This window comes from Parasteatoda tepidariorum, chromosome 7 (genome assembly GCF_043381705.1).
Source record: "Parasteatoda tepidariorum isolate YZ-2023 chromosome 7, CAS_Ptep_4.0, whole genome shotgun sequence".
Taxonomy (NCBI): Eukaryota; Metazoa; Arthropoda; class Arachnida; order Araneae; family Theridiidae; genus Parasteatoda; species Parasteatoda tepidariorum.
Window position 1 is genome coordinate 74,789,332 of NC_092210.1, and position 21,141 is coordinate 74,810,472.

At 28.1% G+C, this 21,141-nt stretch overlaps 1 protein-coding gene across 4 annotated transcripts in view; it reads left to right on the plus strand.

The window, feature by feature from the left end:
* LOC107446164 (xaa-Pro aminopeptidase 1) overlaps window positions 1-20,714 on the plus strand; it is a 58,859-nt gene extending 38,145 nt beyond the window's left edge. The window contains exons 7-20 of one of the 4 annotated variants that reach the window (XM_043039350.2): window positions 558-653; window positions 2,047-2,128; window positions 2,198-2,282; window positions 3,234-3,344; window positions 4,987-5,079; window positions 6,854-6,966; window positions 7,040-7,189; window positions 8,436-8,496; window positions 10,303-10,372; window positions 10,494-10,598; window positions 10,855-10,926; window positions 12,379-12,455; window positions 14,698-14,796; window positions 19,623-20,714. In XM_043039350.2, coding sequence (XP_042895284.1) covers window positions 558-653; window positions 2,047-2,128; window positions 2,198-2,282; window positions 3,234-3,344; window positions 4,987-5,079; window positions 6,854-6,966; window positions 7,040-7,189; window positions 8,436-8,496; window positions 10,303-10,372; window positions 10,494-10,598; window positions 10,855-10,926; window positions 12,379-12,455; window positions 14,698-14,796; window positions 19,623-19,850 — 1,442 coding nt within the window. In that variant the 3' untranslated portion in view covers window positions 19,851-20,714. Of the gene's footprint in view, window positions 1-557; window positions 654-2,046; window positions 2,129-2,197; window positions 2,283-3,233; window positions 3,345-4,986; window positions 5,080-6,853; window positions 6,967-7,039; window positions 7,190-8,435; window positions 8,497-10,302; window positions 10,373-10,493; window positions 10,599-10,854; window positions 10,927-12,378; window positions 12,456-14,697; window positions 14,797-17,081; window positions 17,181-19,622 lie in introns of those variants that run through there. The other 3 variants (XM_071183646.1, XM_043039351.2, XM_043039352.2) reach the window with 3 other exon arrangements.
* Window positions 20,715-21,141: the final 427 nt, after the last annotated feature.

Here is a 21,141-nt window from a genome sequence, read left to right on the forward strand (position 1 = left end):
GAAGATTTTTAAAAGGTCATCAGAAATCCTCCCAACTGATAGAACTAATTGTAAAGACTGTCCTGCTCGCAAGGTATAAAAAATCAGTGCCATTGAAAAAAATGAATTGTGTTCCATAAAAAAAAATTTTAAATATTTTTTTTAATTGAATGAATGGAACTCTGATTGTTAAAAGTTGGAATGACAGTTGATGCATCTTAAATTATAATTTTCAACATGTTTATTGTTATAATTTGTTTGACTGTATGGGAGCTGTAAACTGTAATACTCCATGAAACTACCTGCATTGTCGAGTGACTGCATTTTTATACTAATACATCATCTGGAGTTTTGTTGTAACAATGAATAATGTTTGTCGTGAAAGAAAACCTGTATTTTGCATACGAATGTCAACAGTGATTACATAACTATCATTGATATACGTAGTTGTTAATTTTGTTAAGCATAATTCTATTCAATTGCTAATTGTATAAACTAAAAAACTTTCAAAAATGTGATATTTTAATAACAATTTTCTTCTCTCTTCTCACTCATGAATGTGTTTTTTCTTTCCCCAGGAAAATCATGGGAGGATAAGATGAAAGAACTGTTAAAAATTTTGAATGCTAAAAATGTTGAAGGAACTATAATATCTGCATTAGATGAGATTGCTTGCAAGTTTCCTTTTTTTTCCATCATTATTTGCTTATTGATAAATTTTAATTTATTTGATAGAAAATACTACTTTTTAAAAATTTATAATGAAATTATATGTGAGAAATGATATTTCGAATTTAAAACTATTCATCTTATTGTTTAAAAAAATGGAACTATATTATCTGCATTAGATGAGATTGCTTGCAAGTTTCCTTTTTTTGTCTCTTATTATTTGTTTATTGATAAATTTTAATTTATTTGATGGAAAATACTACTTTTTAAAAATGTATAATGAAATTATATGTGAGAAATGATATTTCGAATTTAAAACTATTCATCTTATTGTTAAAAAAAATGGAACTATATCTGTATTAGATGAGATTGCTTGCAAGTTTCCTTTTTTTTTTTTTTTGTCTCTCATTATTTGTTTATTGATGAATTTTAATTTGTTTTATAAAAAATACTACTTTTTAAAAATGTATCATGAAATTATATGTGAGAAATGATATTTCGAATTTAAAACTGTTCATATTATTGTTAAAAGAAAAATGGGGGTTGGGGCAAGATTGAAATAGCACTTTAATAACTTTTTTGTACAAGTCTATTTTAACATTTTTATTGATGTATGGAATTTTTACATATGTTATTAACTAGTTACTTTCTATATCTTTTTTTTTCGCATGTTTTTTTTCTCTCTTCAATTAACCAGTTTTTAATAAAAAGTTTCAGTCATAGTGAGCTTTAAAAAAGAATAAAAAATGCACATTTGTTTTAATTTTTAAAAAAAAATTATATTTGTTGTTAAAAAATGTTAATTTTTAATACGCAAAACCATTTTAAAAATTCTATATTGACAGGACTTAAAGGAAGATTTAGGAAAATAGAAAATTTAAGTTTTATTCATATATTTTTGTTGTGGTTAATAAAAAAAAGTAGAATAGTTATGCAATTTTTTTTTATAGTTTTATGAAAATCTGTCATTATACATGATTATTTCAGTAAATGTCATTTATTTGTGATTCAATTTTGTAGTGGTTTCTTTTGTAGCATTTTCATAGAAAATTTTTTATCAGTGTACATCTAAAAGTGCAATAAACTTAAAATCTTTTTAGTTTCTTCCTTTTTTAAAAAAATATTTCATACAAATTATTTAAATAATCTTTAACGCATGTTTGTAGCTAAATAATGTATATTAATTGTAAGAAGATTAGTGTCCTGTTTTATGCATCATATTTGCATGCATTATCATTTAATTCAAAGATAAAGAAATTTAAAAATATCTGGCAAAACAAACCTTTAAGTATTATAAATTGCTTCCATGGCAACCTGATAAGAAAATGTAATCATATCTTGTGTTGTTTAGTTGAAAAATAACAGTTTTTTAGTTAATTTTTCCCTATTAATTTGCAGGGTTGTTTAACCTTAGAGGTCGTGATGTGCCATATACTCCAGTGTTCAAAGCTTATGCCTTTGTTTCAATTGCAAAAACAAAGTAAGTCGTGATAACTGTTTCTTGTGGAAAAGCTCAAATATTGCTTATTAATTTGTCTTTTTTTTATAGAATTTATGTAAAGAAACTGAAAGTTACACCAGAGGTGCAGCAACACTTGTGTCCAAAGAGCACAGAGGAATCTCAGTGTGTTCAAGTACTAATTTGCATTTCTCAATAAGCTTTCTTTGAAATATAAAAAAATAAGGAAAGAGTTTGGTAACTTCATATAATTTACCTTTTTTTCGTATATATATGTAACAGACAAAGGAATATGTGTAATAGAGAAGACTATGTTTAATATTGGTCGTCATACATATGTCTTGGTTATTGTGGTAAACACTAAATGATGTGTGAAGCCCAAAAAAAAATTAGCAATATTACTAAGAAAACTATTAACGTGTATCTTTGATCATGCAAATTATGCCAAATATGATTAAAATCATGGAAAGAGAGCTTGAAATGAATAGTCCTTAAAAAGTCAATTCAATTGACATGCAGACTAATCCTGATAGAGATTACAATCATAAGTTTTTCTGATGAAATTTGCTGAACTTTGACCATTGAATAGTAAAGCTGCTAAAAATATTACTTAGGTATTTTTTTTTAACATTTTTTGTCCCATGCATTTTAGTCTAATAAGGGGAAGGCAAAATAGTTGAAAACTTTACATTTATGTGGACAAAGTTAAAAACAAACCATGGGAAATCACATTTTAGTCTTAGCCAAAGGCATCAATACAAGAGCAAATCAGGGTGCTCAGAAATTTGAGGAATGATAACAATTTTGTAAAACAGCCAGAATGACTTAAATTAATGAAAAACAGAACCTATCATGATGGTATGAAGTATTGAGCATAAAAAAAAAAATTTTACCTTGCAAAAATCGGTCACTGTTTTTACATTTCTCTCCAAAACAAGAAGTACTTTTAATCTTTGAAAAAAAAATTGCTATATTTCTGATAAAGATAGAATTTAAAGCATTTCAATATAGATAAAATTTATGTTTTACAAGCACGAAAATTAATGCTTGATTCTTCTAAATTAATGAAAATGTTTGTTTTGAATTATATTTTACTTTTTTGATGATCATTTAAATTTACTTGTAGATAGAGGAGTACAATCAAGCATTCCAGGATATGAAAAAGATGATAAATGAAAGCAAAAAACTTTTAGTATCTTCTTCTTCAAGTTATGCAGTTGTAAATTTAGTACCTGAGGTTAGTCTGATAATTTTTTTTTTTTGGATTCAACCACTTTTTAGGCCTCAACTTTAAAACTGAAAAGTTTAATTTTTTTACCTTTTTCTAAATTATAGTTTTATTATCGGAGCTACTTTTCGTTCTCTTAATTTTTTAACTTGGTCATAAAAATTTTTTGAATGGGACAGTAAAATATAATGTGTTTCAATTTTATTTATAATAGTTGCTATTATTCCACTTTTAGGCATAGAACTATTTTTGATTTTAGAAGCTCTGGCAACATAATGGTTGGTATTAAGGGAATGGTGCTAAAAGCATGATAACAAGAAAACTGCTGAACCAACCTAATTTGCAGTAGATACTATTTAAACTATTGGAATTTCAGTTTAAAGAGAAATGAAATTCTCATCTAATAATTATTTAACAGTTAAAAACTAGATTACTTATTTAAAAGAAAAAATAGTTCAGTTTTTCCACTAGGGATCATGTAAGATAATTTTTGGTGTAAAGCAAGTTTAAGCATAGCAAGTACAGAACATTAACATTTTACACGCATTTCAATTGGAGCATTCCGTTTCGATCCACAGTTGTATTTAACACTTGCTCTTTATATAACACAATAGCAACTGTATCACAATTTAGCATTTATATGCAATGCTTAAGTACAAAACCAAGGCTATTTGAATGGTTGTCCTACTTCAATTAACTACTTACATATTTTTTGTAGAAAGCACTGAGTTTTTTTCCGGTTGATTTGAAGCATTAACATTCAACTTTCTCTGTTAGGGTCAAGCAAGGTAAAATTCTTCACTTACTTCATGGCACAAACCTGATGCTTTCTCTGTCACAGTGCGGAACTTTTATATGTTTCGGCTGAATAAAATTTGATATCAATGTGAAAATACATAGAAAATTTAATTTCATATGTTTGTTGTAGCAAACTTTTTTTATTCCTCTTAAAAATTCCCTGTTCTAAATTATACATTTTCAGCATTTGCAATAGCGTGATAGGAAATTTGGTTGAGTATGTTTCAGCAGTTTTCTTGCTCTACAGAAAGGTAGAGGAAACATAATAAATTCTCTAATATAATGATATAACCCTCTGCATAACAAAAAAAAGTAGAGAGCTATTAACACCTCTACTTTAATTATGGCCACCCTGTATTTCATTATAAAACTGTTTAAATGTAAATTTAAACAGTTTTTTGCTACTTTGCTATCTAGCCTTGTTTTTATTATTTAGCATTTCCCAAAGATGGATGCCCATAGTCAACTGCCGCTGGCTCATTATAATACTAATTTTGAATGCTTATTTATGTACTTTTGATATTTTAATTACTATTTTTCTTGCACAGTTGTTTAATTATATACTATATAATTATGCCATGTAGTCGTATCCCTTTTGCATCAGTAGAATGTGAAATTTTTTATTTAAAAGCATGTTGTGATCAACTGTTTTTGTTAAACTTGAAATTTGCTTTCAAATTATTAAATCCATAGCATGTTTCTTTACAAAAAAAATTCCTTTTTTCTAAATAGCTTTTTACTGTTGCTGTAGTTTTCTTGCTGATATTTCTTAATTCCTGCATGAAACTTCTTTAATTGCTTTGCTTGACTTGAATTTAATTATATTATACTGTATGCTTAACTTTCTTTCAAGGATAAAAGGGTTCTCAGTGATGAATCACCTCCTTTATCTACTCTGAAAGTTGTTAAAAACCCTGTTGAATTAGCTGGAATGAAAAGGGCAGCTGTAAGTAAATCATCAATTTAGTTTTTGTCATCTAGAATTGAATTCCCATTTATGATCATGGAAGAAACTGCAGAAGGGAAATTCCATTTCTTTCACTTGTAAAGCATGTTTGATATTGTATTTTACCTAACATTTGTTTTTACATCTTGAGGATTTTAATAAATATGAATAAAATCATTGTTATGTCATCAAACTAAGAAAGATTATTTCAAACAGATATTCATCTTTAGATGCTCTATTTGTAAAATAATAATAATTTTAGTAAAAAAAAAAATTGGAAAGATTTATCCATGCCTAAGCTAACTTTCTACAAAATTTAAATACCTACATAAAAAGTTTTATTAATATTTATAAAATCTGGAGACTAAAAATAAAAGTAGAATTTTTAATTGTCTTAATCTTGTTTAATTGTGAAGGTAGGGGATCACTGGTATCTCCTGAATACTACAACTACTAAATAATATTTAGTTCATTTGATTAATTATAAAACTGCATTCTTATTCTTAATATATTTATTTAGTTTTGAAAATAGGAGTTAGTTTTAAACTAGTCTGCTGTTATGTTTTTTAAAATTATTTACTTTTTGCATTTACAAATTGTTAACTGTAAGTCTGCTTTATTCACTTGTTTCCAAACTGTTCTTGTATAATTGTTTTCCTAAAACAGTGTTCTCATGATATACTTTATTAAAATACAAAAAGAGAACCTGTAAATATTGTTAAAAAATGTACAAATTAAAAAAATTTTGTTCTAAAATACAATTTTTCTCAGTACTATATTGATATATTTAATGAAAGCTTTTCTAAGCTAAAGAAATTTAATGTTTACATAATGCTTTTTTTTGGAACATGTTATTGAAAGTTTGCTTTTACCTCACCTCAGTAATTTAAAAGCTTAAAATTTAAACCTCATTTTAATATCGATTATATAGAGTTTGACTGCAATATAATTTTTTCTAATTAAATGAAAAAACACTTAAAATATTATTCATGAAAAATAATTGTATAAATCATTTTCTCGATAAGTTTTTATAAAATTTTTTTATATATATGTTGCCATCAAAGTATGAAACTTCTATTTCTAGGCATTGTAATGCTGGATGTTTTTTGGCAAGGTATGAAATATGAGAAGCATTACATACTTTCCCTAGGNTGAAAAAAACATACTGATGAGGTTATTATGTAAATAATGTGCATTTCTCAAAAATAAAAATGTTATTCTGAAAAAATAATGAGAGTGTCATTAAAAACAATTTATGCAAAATGCATAAAGAAAAATTAAAGTTGTACAAAGTATAATTTATGCCTTTTTTATTAAGATTACTTGACTCTCCCATACAAACCGCAAAGTGCAACTGACAAATTCTGAACTAGAGATGCGCGCTAAAAGTCACGTGCCTTGTCACGTGATATTTGAAATGAATCGGAGATGTCTTTTATACTTTGCTTGTTTCTCATTTAGCATTCTATGGAATGCCTAGGAAATGTGTGAAATATAAATTATATCATACATTGCCGGCTAGTTTTAGGCATTATATGCAATGCCTAGGCATTCTTTAGAATGCCGGATTTCATACTTTGCTGGTAACATATTTATAAAATAATCACAAGAAAGCCTTTAAAGTTTTTATCCACTCTAATAGCATTGTATAGCAAGCTTTATATTTTGTTAAAGTTAATGAATCTCAATTTTATTATTCAAAATTAACCAAAAACAATTATTATTTTTTCAATGTTTCTGAATTAATAAATTATTCGTTTTACTTATATTTTAGTTAAAAGACTCAGTAGCAATAGTAGATTTTATTGCTATGCTTGAGAATCAAGTGAAAGGAGGTAAACACTGGGATGAGATAAAAGCTTCTAAAGCATTATCGAAATTCAGACGGTAGGTAAATATTGACTATTTTAATATTTACATTTTATATTATTGATTTATGTTATTTAATTTCAATTTTTAGAGAACAGGAATCAAACCAAGGTGACAGTTTTGAAACAATATCTGCCTTTGGTTCCAATGCTGCTATAATTCATTACAAACCTCAAGTTTTAACCAATCGAAACATCAATACAAAACATCTTTACCTTTTAGACACTGGTGGACAATACTAGTGAGTAAAATTTTTATCTTCATATTTTCAATGTGCTTTTTTTAAGGAAGTTTACATACTTTGGAAATTGTTTTACTTGTTTTGTGTGTTAAGTTATTAATTGAAAGTCTTATTTGAACAGTGGACATCTCTGCTTATAACTTCTCATTTTCATGCTCATACAAGTCATTTCAGTCCTGCAGTGAACTGATCGTTAAGACACGGTTCCCATCAAATCACCGAAGTCAAGCATCACTGGCTGCAGTCAGTGTGTGGGTGGGTGGCCACTTTGATCAGCCGAGAGGACTGAGGGTGTGCGGTATGGGTCCTCGTTAAACTGTTGTACTGTGAAGTACTTGATTTTGCTCACAGGTCATTGTATTATCGAAGTGGGGGTGCCATCTCTTCTGCAGAAGATCAACTGTTGTACTGTAAAGTGCTTGATTTTGCTCACAGGTCATTGTGTTACCGAAGTGGGGGTGCCATCTGTTCTGCAGAAGATCAAAATTCTGTTTGCATGTCTTCAGATCATCCTGAGGGATGCTTCCTTGACCCTTTTTTATTGAGAAATAGTTACTACTAGATATATCAAAATAGATATATTATGTTTTTTATACTTGTTTTAGTAGCACATGAAGTTTTTATGCAGTTTTTTTTAATGCTGCTAAATTTATGACAATTGTTTATTAAAAATTTAAAACTTTGATAAAGTGAAAAGAAAATAAGTGACTATCATTTAAATAAAAGGTAGTTGTCTTTTGTTGTTATTTAATATCCAATCCGAGATCAGGTTTATCTGGTCTGATCAGAATTTGTTGATAAATAAAAAATCAATGATGAAAAATTTTTTTACAGAGATCAAAACAGTCGATAATGTATTCAGCAGAGGCCTGGTGTTGATACTTTGGGCAAAGGGGTAGGTTTTATTACCCTGAGAAAAATTTAAAACATTTCAGGTGGCTTCTGGCAAGGCGCTGCCTGCAAACTGCATTTTTACTGTGATCTTTGTTTTTGCTCAACCGTAAAAGCCAACGCTTTAAATTCATTAAAGAACTACACGGCTTTTGATGTTTTAATTTAGAAGCTTTTTATGTGATGCATACAAGAATTTGAAATTAATGATCCTAATTATTTTAGTTATTGATGTATTTTTAATCTTATTTCACATGTTTTGTTTTATTTATGCCAACTTTCTACGAGTAATTTGTATTTATGCTATTACAACTTGTTTCTATATTAACTAAAGGTATTATGGTGTATTTTTTAGTGATGGTACTACAGATATCACTCGAACCTTTCACTTCGGTCAACCAGCTGTGGAAGAAATAGTAAGGAATTTTAAAGACATTTTCTATCATTTTTTTTCTCTTTTCTTTGTAATATATTTTATTTAAAAAAAAATTTTGTTTGCATGATTAGTGACAGTAAAGGAAAATATAAATAAAAATATTTAAAGAAAAATCTGAAGCATCTGAAAATATTAAATGTTCCAATATACCAATTCAGCTGAGACATGCACATTTAAAAAGATGTTTTATGTCAAACATTTTATACAATACTTAATCACTATTAATTTATATTGTCTATATGGTAACTGGCCATGTAATTCACTTGCTTTTGTGATATTTTTGAATTTTAGATTCGTAATAGAACCAAAACAATTAGTCTCTTTCTTTTCTTTCTGTTAAAACATTTTTAAATTTCAATCTCTTTTATTATGTGATCATTGATTGCGGTAAATATTTTATTAATTAAACTGAACTCAGTGGCTCGACAGCCCATGGAAAGCCAAGGCCTACTGTGCCCATCTCAGTTTTTTTTACCTTGGGCTCTGGGGGGCAGGAGCAGATGTTATGGTCAGGTGTTCAACCGAACTCAGAACCCCCAGTGTTTAGTTCCCAAGCATGCTTGGTACTCATTTATCGACCCACTGAAGAAATGAAAGGCTGAGTCAACGTTACCCGGCCCGAGGATCGAACCCAGGACCTGTGGCGCGGGAGAGCGAAGCACTACCACTCAGCCACCGGGTGTCTTATTTAAATATTACATAACATACAATATTACATAACCATACATACATACAATATTACATAACCATATTATTTATTTCCTGATTCTCTCTTGTCCGCAAGAACAAGAAAAATCTTACCTAGTCTTCTGTAAGAAACTCATAACTTTCTTTTATTTTTACTCTAGTAATTTAATTTTAGGATTAAACCCAAATAAAATATGTAATTTATATTAAAAAAATAGTGTTATAAAAATTTTAAACTCTTTGAAGAAAATTTTTTCATTAATAATACCAGAGAATTTCCTACTTTATAACACACAGTATTTAATGCCGTAATGTTAACAGTATAGAAATTTATTGCTCATAGCTCATATTTCGAAACCTTTTGAAAATAATATGCATTTTCAAAAACCAGATAGCTTCACATCAACTACATACTAATTTGTGGAAAAATTTTTGGATTTTTTTTCCATCTATTTCTTTTAAATTAGATTTTTTGTTTTGTAATTACTTAGGATGTAATAATTCTAACAAAAAAATGGAAGGCAAGAACAAAAGACAACGTGGTGGCCAAACGTGGTAAATCAGGGGAGATTGCATTTTAATTTGAAATGAATTAGTGGGTTATTTATTATAATTTAAATTAACAAATTAAAGATTTGGACAGTTTAAATAGGCAATTCTTAAAGTCTTTTGAAGGGCATAAATGTTTAGGATTTTTTAATAAAATGTCTTAAGGTTTGTTTTTTTTTACTAAAAGATATGGAAAGTTTTGCAAAAATGAAATTTAAAGCAATAACGGGACAAAAATGTAATGAAGGATCAATATTTTGAGACATCATGAAAGTTTTGACATGATCAACCAATTGCATGAAAGATTTGCATTTCTTTAACAGTTTTATAACAATAACTGTTCAAGCAGTTGCCAAATCTACATCATTTTCATATGATGCTGACAAGCAGTACTGCATTTTGGGCACTCAAAACATACCCTCTTTTCTATTTTCATAATGAATTAAAATATATTTTTGTTTCAAGTAGATTATAATTTTCTCTTCAGTTTTTTTAAATTTTTTTGTTTCAATAAATTCATTTATTATTCATTATTATTGTTTAACTTAAGGAAGCTTACACCAGAGTACTTATGGGAGCCATTGACCTCTTGGCTGCTATTTTTCCAGAAAATACAAAAGGTACGCAATACTTAATTGTGCTGAAAAGTTTTTTTTTTTTAATTTTAAATTTTTCTGAATGTTATAAACTGTCAAAAGAAAGTACTCATTGTATACCTAAGTGATTTTTATTTTATTTTAGGAATAGATTTGGACATAATAGCAAGAAAACATCTCTATGATGTAGGATTGGACTATCAGCACGGTACTGGACATGGCATTGGATATTTCCTCAGCGTGCATGAAGGTAACCTTTTTCAATACTGCTATATGATATATTCTAACTCTATAACTGTTCTTGATACATATGTACTTTTTTTTCAGCACTGTTATAATAATTTAAATAGATAAGTGAAATAAAAGCTTATGGGGGGGGGGGAAACCAAATATATCTAGCATGCAAAAATAAAATTTTTATTTTTATTTTCTTATGATGTAAAATATTATGTAGAATGCATATATTTATTTTATTATTAAGATAAGTAATAAAATGATTTTTCTAGGTCCTATTTATATTGGTAGAAGACGACAAAAATTAGGAAGCTCCTTGGAACCAGGAATGTTTTTGTCAGATGGTAATAAAAATGCTATTTTAATTTTTTTCAAACTAGTTAGGAATTACAAGTCCCTAATAGTTAATTTCTCATTAGCATTTTCTGTTGCAAATTAATCAGTAATTTTGAATGCGTAGATTTTGATGAAAGTTTAGCAGAATAACTTTGTAGCTTTGTTATTAAGGTAGTTTTTTTTTCTAATTCATTACCCTTTTAAATTATTTTAAATTTTTTTTTTTTGCATCTTGTTTCTCCTTTAATAACTTTTGACTTAATGGTCAGATTTTAATGTATTTAACTAACTTAAATGTTTGATGGTCTAACTTTAATTATTCTAATTAAGTCATGTAATCATATTAAAAAATGTAATCTTTCTTAATAATCGTTGGATTTTTTGCCCTTAAAATATTGAGGCATCTGCAATCTGGAAAACATGGTCCCAATAATTTAGTCAGGAGTGCAATTGAACTTTTTGATCACTTAATGTTAGTTTAACATTAACTTGTTTCTTTGATATGGAAAAATATTCAAAAAACTGTTGTTGTTTTAATGCCATTTTGCCACACGGGCAAGCCTGCTTGGTCAAACCGAGCAAATTTAAGGCAGAGTGTGCGTTTCTTGTTTATCAGTGACGCCATCTATGGCCAAGAATTCGACTTCTGCCGCACCATACGTCGTACCCGTTTATAGGGCGGGCCCATCCCAGAGGTATTCATCCACAAATCATAATTTTGACCTGAATCAGAGAATGATCGATCTCCAATCCAGTTCCCCCAGAGGTATTTGTCTGTTATGGGAACATGGAGGACTTTTGCGACTCGACAGATTTAACGTGCATAAGTCACTTTACTTCGGCCGGCGGGGTTTGAACCCATGAACTCTCGGACTTGGGCCCAGAGCCCTACCGACCAGGCTATCCCGGCCTCAAAAAAACTAAATTAATACTAATGGATCCAAACTTTTTGCCACAATCCTGACCATGCTATTAGGATCACATTATTGTAAATGTAGATACTTCACAAATTTTGAGGATCCAAATCTGTTAAAAAAAAAAGACATATTTATTCAGAGAAAGTGCGTTTTTGTGTCTGATTTCATTGTTTAAACTATCCCCTGCTCAAATTACTTAGAACATTTTAAGATACATTGAAACACAGAAGATACACAGAACCTTTGAAACATTAAGCTGAGATCTTATTAACTTAAACTCTGACCATTAGATCAAAATATATTTTGTTTTTATGTTACACACTTTTAACATTTTAAAATTTATTGTTTTTTTTTTTTTAAAGAAACCTTATCACATGTTTGCCATAGTCTGATACTGATGTAATTGTCTGTGTTATAATTTACTTAAATTGTTTTCTTTTAACAAATTGTAAACTTTTCTTATTATTTTCAGTTCACTCTGATGTTTATTTGAGATTCGAACCTTTTTTTTATCTATTAATAAATTTTTTATTCCTCCTACAGAACCTGGCTATTATGAAGCTGGAAAATTTGGCATAAGACTAGAAACGATGATGGTAGTTGTGAATGCTAATACTCGTGTGAGTAAGCAAACCTAGCAAAATTGTCAATATTAAATAAGCAAAATAGAAAAAGCTCTGAATTACTTTTTTTCCCATCGTTTTGACTTATTTATGATGCATTATTGTATATATTTGTTGATTAGAAAGAGTTTACTGAAAGTTTGATTTCCCTTGTAAATGTAAAATGTCTTTGACTCATTGAATTATTATTAAACCATCTTTATGTATAGTTACACATATGTGTGAATGGTAACTTGATAAGAACAGGTGGCATGAGTATTTCTGTATAATGATAAATAGTATTATTTAATCCAATACTTATATGATCCAATACAGTGCCCACTGTACACTAAAATCACTTTTATTCTGAGAACATTTGATTTTGCAAAGAGGCTTATTTTATAAAAATTAACACTTAGGATAAAAAATAGTGACAAATTTAAGCTTTGAATACCTACTATTGCAGTTAAATTTATTACTACATTGATATTTTATTTTACTGCATTTGTATTTCAATTAAACATGAGCTGCATTTTTATTTTACGGATAGGTTTTGAAATGTTAGTGTACATACATATTTTCTTGATTAGCAAAATTTGAAGGAAATAATTCAATAGTGTTTATAAAACTTTTTGCCACTTTGAATATTTCTTTTCTGTAACCAGTGTAAGGTTTATTTTAAAATATCGAGTGTATTTCAGACATCTATTGAAGATAGATTTACATTACGGAATGCGTGAGGATCACTGACACTGAAGGATGATAGACATTTCATAATTTTTTTCTATTCCTTGACAGTTTTAGATTCACTTCCTCCATGATTTATTTAATTTGATCTAAGAAGTGAACTTTATTTTTTTTAATTCGTTGCGGGCAGAATTTTTTTTTATTTATTTATATGCTGATCAATTTTCAAAACTTAAGAAAATAGAAAATATTTTTTTCTTTATATATTCTATATATATAGAATATATACATTCTATATATATATATATTTTTTACTCTGCATCATTAAGTATGCAATGATTTATGCTTACCTTGCTGTCATTAACCAGTGGTGTTGTTAAATTTATTCTCAAATCATACTAGTCAATAGATGCTTAGATTCTAAAATAATTCAATTTGTTTTGGGATATTGAATTCAAAGTAAGTGCATCTTATGGTAATGGGCTCTAGACTTGAAATTAGCACTTTACTAGTCACTAATAAAATTATGGTAAAACCTTATGAATATTTGGCCTGATTTAATGTGAATGTCTGAAACAATAGTGATAATCTACTTAAAATTTATAATCAGCGAAATTATTAGTGATAATAATGTGGTAATGATTTAGTGTAAATTAAAGGTAATGATATGGTATGATATTGTATAAATTGCTCTTAAAATGAAACAGAAGAATTGACGTAAACTAACTTGCCAAAAAACTTAATGCTTCAAAATTTATGTCGTCAAAGTCCCTAAATACCTTTGGTTGTTCTAAAAATTATATATGTTTCGAATTATTTAGGCTATTTCTGATAACTAAAATAGACGTAGAAGTTGTAATATATATAATTTATTAATAAATATTTATTTGAAATTACATGATAAAACTAAGATTTTTTTCATACTTTTTATTTTAGACTACTGTTTCCTAAGATTAAAGTACCGGTAAACTCTGCGGGAATATATCATACGAAATGATTTGTAATCATCACCTTTAATATACATTTTTAGAATCTTTATCAAACATTTCCAGATTGATAATTGTGCAAGAAAAAAAAGGGATAATCTTATCAAAATATGTCACTTGAGGAAAAGGAAATTAGAAATATTAAAATAGAATTTTATGGCCTTAGTATTCACCACAATTAAATAGGTTGAATTTCATCATCCTAGCTAATAAGTTGTCAGATTTTGATAATATTTATTTTCTTTCTCCATTCTAATATTAATTTTTGATCTCTAATATATGTATTTTTTTCTTCTTAATTTTGACAAGGATAAAAAAAATTTATATTTAAGGAAATACTCTAAAAGAAAAATGCAGTTAGCTTACCAAAATAACACAGCTTACAATTTGTTACTTAAAAAGTAATCTGCAAATAATATGATAGCTAAGTTTTTATTACTTTAATATCAAGAAATAGCATCCTAAATGGCACCTACTTTATAAAAAACCTTGTGATAAACCAGTAAATTTCGTTTGGATTACAGGAGTAGTCATATCAACTACTGATTGCATTATTTACTAAAATGCTTTTTTATTTTATTTTGTAGCACAGTTTCAATAACGAAAAATTCTATACCTTTGAACCTGTATCATTCGTTCCCTTTGAACCAAAGTTGATTGATTTACAACTTCTCAGTACAAAGCAGGTAAGTTTATTACCAATTATTAAATAAATTAAATTGTATACTTTATTTACTGTAAAGCTATCTATAATACTAAAAAGCTATCTAAAATAACTAATTGATTTTCTGTTTGTATTTCTATTGTTGATATTCTATTAATGCTTCATTGTTCTAATTGTTTTCGTATTTTGAGTATTTTAATGTTCTTTTATGTGTTGTTATTCCTTATGGGTCTGTGCGGAGTGTTTTTACACTCCAGCGAATGATGTACACATCAAGAACTGCTGCTAGAAATTAAAAAAAAAATTAAAAAATTTATTCTAAGAGCAGAAAGGGCATTTTTTTTCTCCTGAAATTGAAATTTTTTTTTGGTTACATTATATATTAATGTTCTCAAACAGAAACATACAGAAATATGTTTATACAGCCAACACACGCTATAACGACGACCCCGCTTGTTCGAGCGAAAACAGGCGTTATAACGTGAGTTCATTATTTCAAGAATGCTAAAAAAAAAGCATAATAATAAAAAGCAAATACTTGACTAATTTTGACAAAACAATAATAATTAAGTGTGTGTACGGAAAAAAACAAAATGAAAACGATATTCAAAATGTTAAGTTAATGTTGAAAAGAATGATTGATGAATTTATTGTACCCTTAAGGAAATTTATATCTNACATACTTCAAGAGGGAGAGCTTTAGCTTCTCCATGAAGAGTGCGAAAGACGTGTGTTGCAAAGGAGGGGGCAAAATATCAGCTCCTAGTTTTTTTTTCTTGCTTTAAAAGATCCGAAAGAAATCGAGTTAAAGGGAGTAAAATTCGAGTGATCGAGAATAATTAACATGAAAGTGAAGATAAAAGGGTCGGGACCTCATAAAAAAAATCGAGTTATAGTAATATTCGAGTTATCGTACTTGGAGTTATGGCGAATTGTCTTTATATATAATTTTTACTCTACATCATTAAGTATGCAATGACTTATGCTTACCTTGCTATCATTAACCAATGGTGTTGTTGAATTTATTCTTAAATCATACTAGTCAATACCTATTAAGTTTCTAAAAAATTCAACTTGTTTTGGGATATTGAATTCAAAGTAAGTGCATGTTATGGTAATGGGCTCTAGATTTGAGATTAGCACTTTGCTAGTCATTAATAAAATTATAGTAAAACCTTATAAATATTTGACCTGATTTCATGTGAATGTCTGAAACAATAGTAATTATCTACTTAAAATTTATAATCAGCCAAATTATTAGTGATAATAATGTAGATCACTATGCGCTGAATGATTCCCCTGAATGATGATCCCTGAATGATTTAGTATAAATTAAAGATAATGATATTGTATAAATTGCTCTAAAAATAAAACAGTGATCTTAATTTTAAAATTAAAATGAACGTGCTCTTAAAATTATTGTGCTCTTAAAATTAACGTGAACTAACTTGCCTAAATGCTTAATGCTTCAATAATTATGTCTTCAAAGTCCCTAATTATCTTTGGTTGTTCTCAAAATTATATCTGTTTCAAATTATTTAGGTTATTTCTGATAACTAAAGTGGACATAAAAGTTGTAATATGTATATAACATTTATTAATAAATATTTATGTGAAGTTACGTAATGAAACTAAGATTTTTTTCATTCTTCTTATCTTGGACTTCTATTTCCTAAGATTAAAGTACCGCTAAACTCTGCATGAATATATTATACGAAATTATTTGTAATCATCACCTTTAATATACATTTTTAGAATCCTTATCAAGCATTTCCAGTTTGATAATTGTGCAAGAAAAGAAAAGATAATCTTATCAAAATCTGCCACTTGAGAAAAAGGAAATTAAAAATATTAAAAAAGAATTTTATTGCCTTAGTATTCACCACAATGAAATAGGTTGAATTTCATCATCCTAGCTAATAAGTTGTCAGATTTTGATAATATTTGTTTTCTTTCTCCATTGTAATATTAATTTTTGATCTCTAATATAAGTATTTTTTTACATAATTTTGACAAGGATAAAAAAAAATTTTATTTAAGGGAAGACTCTAAAAGAAAAATGCAGTTAGCTTACCAAAATAGCACATCTTACAATTTGTTACTTAAAAAGTATTCTGCAAATAACATGATAGCTAAGTTTTTATTACTTTAATATTAAGAAATAGCACCCTAAATGACATCCACTTTATACGAAACCTCGTGATAAACCAGTGCCTCATAAAGTCAATTTTGTTTGGATTGCAGGAGTAGTCATATCAACTACTGATTGCATTATTTACTAAAATGCTTTTTTATTTTATTTTGTAGCACAGTTTCAATAACGAAAAATTCTATACCTTTGAACCTGTATCATTCGTTCCCTTTGAACCAAAGTTAATTGATTTACAACTTCTCAGTACAAAGCAGGTAAGTTTATTACCAATCATTAAATAAATTAAATTGTATTCTTTATTTCCTGCAAGGCTATGTACAATACTGAAAAGCTATCTAAAATAACTGACTGATTCTCTGTTTGTATTTCTATTGTTGATTTAATGTTTCAATGTTCTAATTGTTTTTGTATTTCAAATATTCTGATGTTCTTTTATTTTTTTATGTGTTGTTATTCCTTATGGGTCTGTGCGGAGCGTTTTTAGTCTCCAGCGAATGAACACATCCAGTGCTGCTTCTAGAAATAAAAAAAATTACTCTAAGAGCAGAAAGGGCATTTTTTTTCTCCTAAAATTGAAAAAATTTTTTTGGTTACATTATATATTAATGTTCTCAAAGCATACAGAAATATGTTTATACAGCTAACCCCGGTTGTTCGAAAGAAAACAGGCTTTATAAAGTTATTTATTTTCTATTATTTCAAGTTAAGTAACGTTATTTATTTATTATTATTTATTAATTATTATTTCAAGAGTGCTAAAAAAACCATAATACAGGGATGAGATTTTTCCGCCTTTTAGCGGATTTCCGCCTTTTTCGTTTTTGTCTCTCGAATTTCAGCCTTTTTATCAAAAATTTCGATTCTCTTAAAGTTTATATCTATATATATTCCGCTTTTTCTCTCAGCTGTTGAAATGAAATAATTATATCTATTTCCGATTTGATTATAATACATAATATCGAAAAATATATAGAAAATTCAAGCTACGTAGCTGCCAACCCTTCCGCATACTACTTATTTCAGCTTTTAGCTTTTAAGAGCAGAAAATAAGATATTTTGTCATTTTTACCCGTCCCCTAGATAGCTCGTATTTACCTGATTTTTATTCACGCAATTTCAATATCGTTCATTGCATTTCTTATTTACGAGATTTAAAAATCCATTATAACATCAGAGAAACTGGATGAGAGTATGTTACTGATAGTTTTGCTACAAATCACGTAAGATTTACTGTCGAGAAAATTTAGCTTTTTTGCCTTTTGACCAATCTCATCCCTGATAATAGTAAAAAAAAAAATACTTGACTAATTTTGACAAAGCAATAAGAACTATTATGTATGTAGGGGAAAAAATGAAAACAATATTCAAAATATTAAGTTAATGTTGAAAAGAATGATTGATGAATTTATTGCACCCTAATTTATATCTTTATAACCTAATGAATTCATACATGCTGATTTCCACGTGATGGGGCAATATGCACTTTTGATTATTAGTGGGAAATGATCCATATTTCACTAATCTTTTTACCATAGATCACTTCTACTTTGGATAAGAATCTAGATGGTATTGTTACTCTCTCTTCATTTTGAATTCAAGATGTTAATATTTACATCACCGAATTTATTACCAGCATGCATGCTCAAATTCGCTTTATTGCTCATCATTAATAAGCGCATTTAATCTTATGCTCCCTCATTCATTGCGATGAATGTTTGTGAAATTTAAAAAGCCCTTCCTGTGTTGTCTCCTTGTTTCCTCCGTAAATGTTTCTTTTTTAGGTGAATTAAATATGCTTTTATATAAAAATTTCTCTGTTCGATTTTAATGTAGGGTAAAATCAAAAGAAATCATCATGAGCATTAACAGGACAGCCCTTTGTGAGCCTGGGCCTTCCTCAGAAGACTCTTAATGCTGTTCGTTCTGGGCTCATTCTCACTACATGCCCGGCCCATCTCCCATCTCATTCTACTTAGTTTAATAGATTTAATGATATCATCACTATTAAAGATCTTATAATCAAACGAAGTAGTGATTTTAATTTCTTTGAAACTTGTGTTAAATCAAATGACTTATTGTTAATGAAGTCATTTAGTTTTAAAACCATTAAAATTTTTGACACTTGCATATAAAGTGATTTTCAAGGAAATAAAAAGAAATATTATGCTAAATTTCAGCCTCTATATTGGAATGAATGGTTCAGTGTAGATGTTCTAATGGGTGTTAAAAAAAAATGTTGCGTCTTTGCTATGGAATAGCTAATCGGACTTTGCATCAGCCATTATAATGTAAGAATATCTGTCTTGGCTTTCGTACGGAAGAGCATAAACTGTTTATAATACAAAACATTTTTGAGACGAAATTGCAATTGGGCGTTAATAGCGCATCCATATGTCATTAAACAAAGTCTTTGTACATATTGATGTATGTATGCAATATACGTCCAAGATTTAGTTATAAGTGCCATTGATAGATGAAAAGATTTTCGAAATATTTTTCTGCTACTGTTATGGACCAAGTAGTTATTAAAAAAATAATCGTGCTACCAAAGGAAATCCATGCATTGTTGGATTACCTCTCAGTGAATACCAATAATTATACTTATACTACTGCCCTGTATACCTGTGCCTTAAAAATTCTGAGTAGTAATTTGGAATAACATTATATGCTATTAATAATTTTATTTTTTTTTCCAGAAAGAATGGCTAAATTCATTCAACACAAAAGTACGCAATACTGTTGGAATAGAACTTAAAAAACAGGCACGGGACAGAGGATTGCGATGGCTTCTGTCGAAAACAGAGCCTATTCCAATTGATACACCTTGCGATAATGCTTCATCTTCAGTCTATACATGCTGCTATCTAACTGTTCTATGTTTTATGATCCATATGTTTCAAAAATTGTATTTTCTTAAGTTGTAAAGCTTATCCATAAGTATCATTACCATTTTAGAATGACGAAAGAATATATTTACATTAACATTCATTAATTTCAATTTAACTATTGTTTTTGCCACTTTCATTTTTATCATTGTCACATTTTTTTTTTATAAAATTAGTTTTTCATAAATCTTTCCGTTGTGTGAAGAACCCCCTTTAGAAGGAATCTCTTCCCTTCGCTCTCTGTCTCTGGGCATTTTATTGGCTAGTTAATCCGAAATTTTGAATCCAATGCTTCTCCAGTTGCATTGAAAGACCTTCCACAAATGATTTTGTCTTGCAATAATTATGCATATAACTCAATTGTCTAAATGATTCAATCAGCATCGTGTATATTTTTGCATAGGATGCAATGCAATGATCAAAACTTTGTTTTAAAATTTTTGTTTTCAGACAACATGATTAAAAAAATATTTTTGCTTTTGTTTAAAACTAATGTTTGATATTTATTTGTTTGTTGAAATTAATGAGTCGTAGTGTCATTTTATATTGATAGCAAGATAGTTCGGCTTTTAATATCAATATTATTTGATGATCTTAATCATTGTTTGATTTCTGTACTTAGTAAAATATTCTTTTAGTAAATATTCTTTTAGTAAAAATATTTTTTAAAAATGTTGTTTTATGAATTCTAAGGGCAGGCTATTCTACAATTTGATAGAAAAAATTGGAAATATATATATTATTTTAAATAACAAAGAATCTTCAAAAGATACATCTGTAGAATTTTATTCTCCAAAAAAAGTTATTGTTATTTGACTTGCAGGTTTGTTTTTTTTAATTCGCACTGTAATTGCAAAATGAGAACAAGGTGAAAAATTTTCAAAATAAAAGTATTTGAGGAAATACACGTCAAATTTTATAAAATAAATGTTGCTTTGTGTGATATAACTCAATCTCCACTTCCTTAACTGTTGAGACGATGTGGTCAAGTTTGGTGTCTGAAGCAAATATCATGGTCAAGATAAAAAAATAATTTGATGTCATTGAGTGAATTAAATGCCAGAAATTGAAATGAGCTGTCCTTATAACTCAAGTAATAGAGTCATGGATTGATATCCTCCATGAATGCCAGTCAAATATATTTATATATGTATGTATATATATATATATATATTTATATAGCAACAATATGTTTTTATTACTTCTGTTTGTAGGTTTAGCCTTTTATAGTACATGCTAGACAACAGTTACAAACAGAACAAGAATGTTTTTTAAAAATGGCACATTAATTATTCTATTGCTATCACTAATTTAAACATCCTTGTAAAAT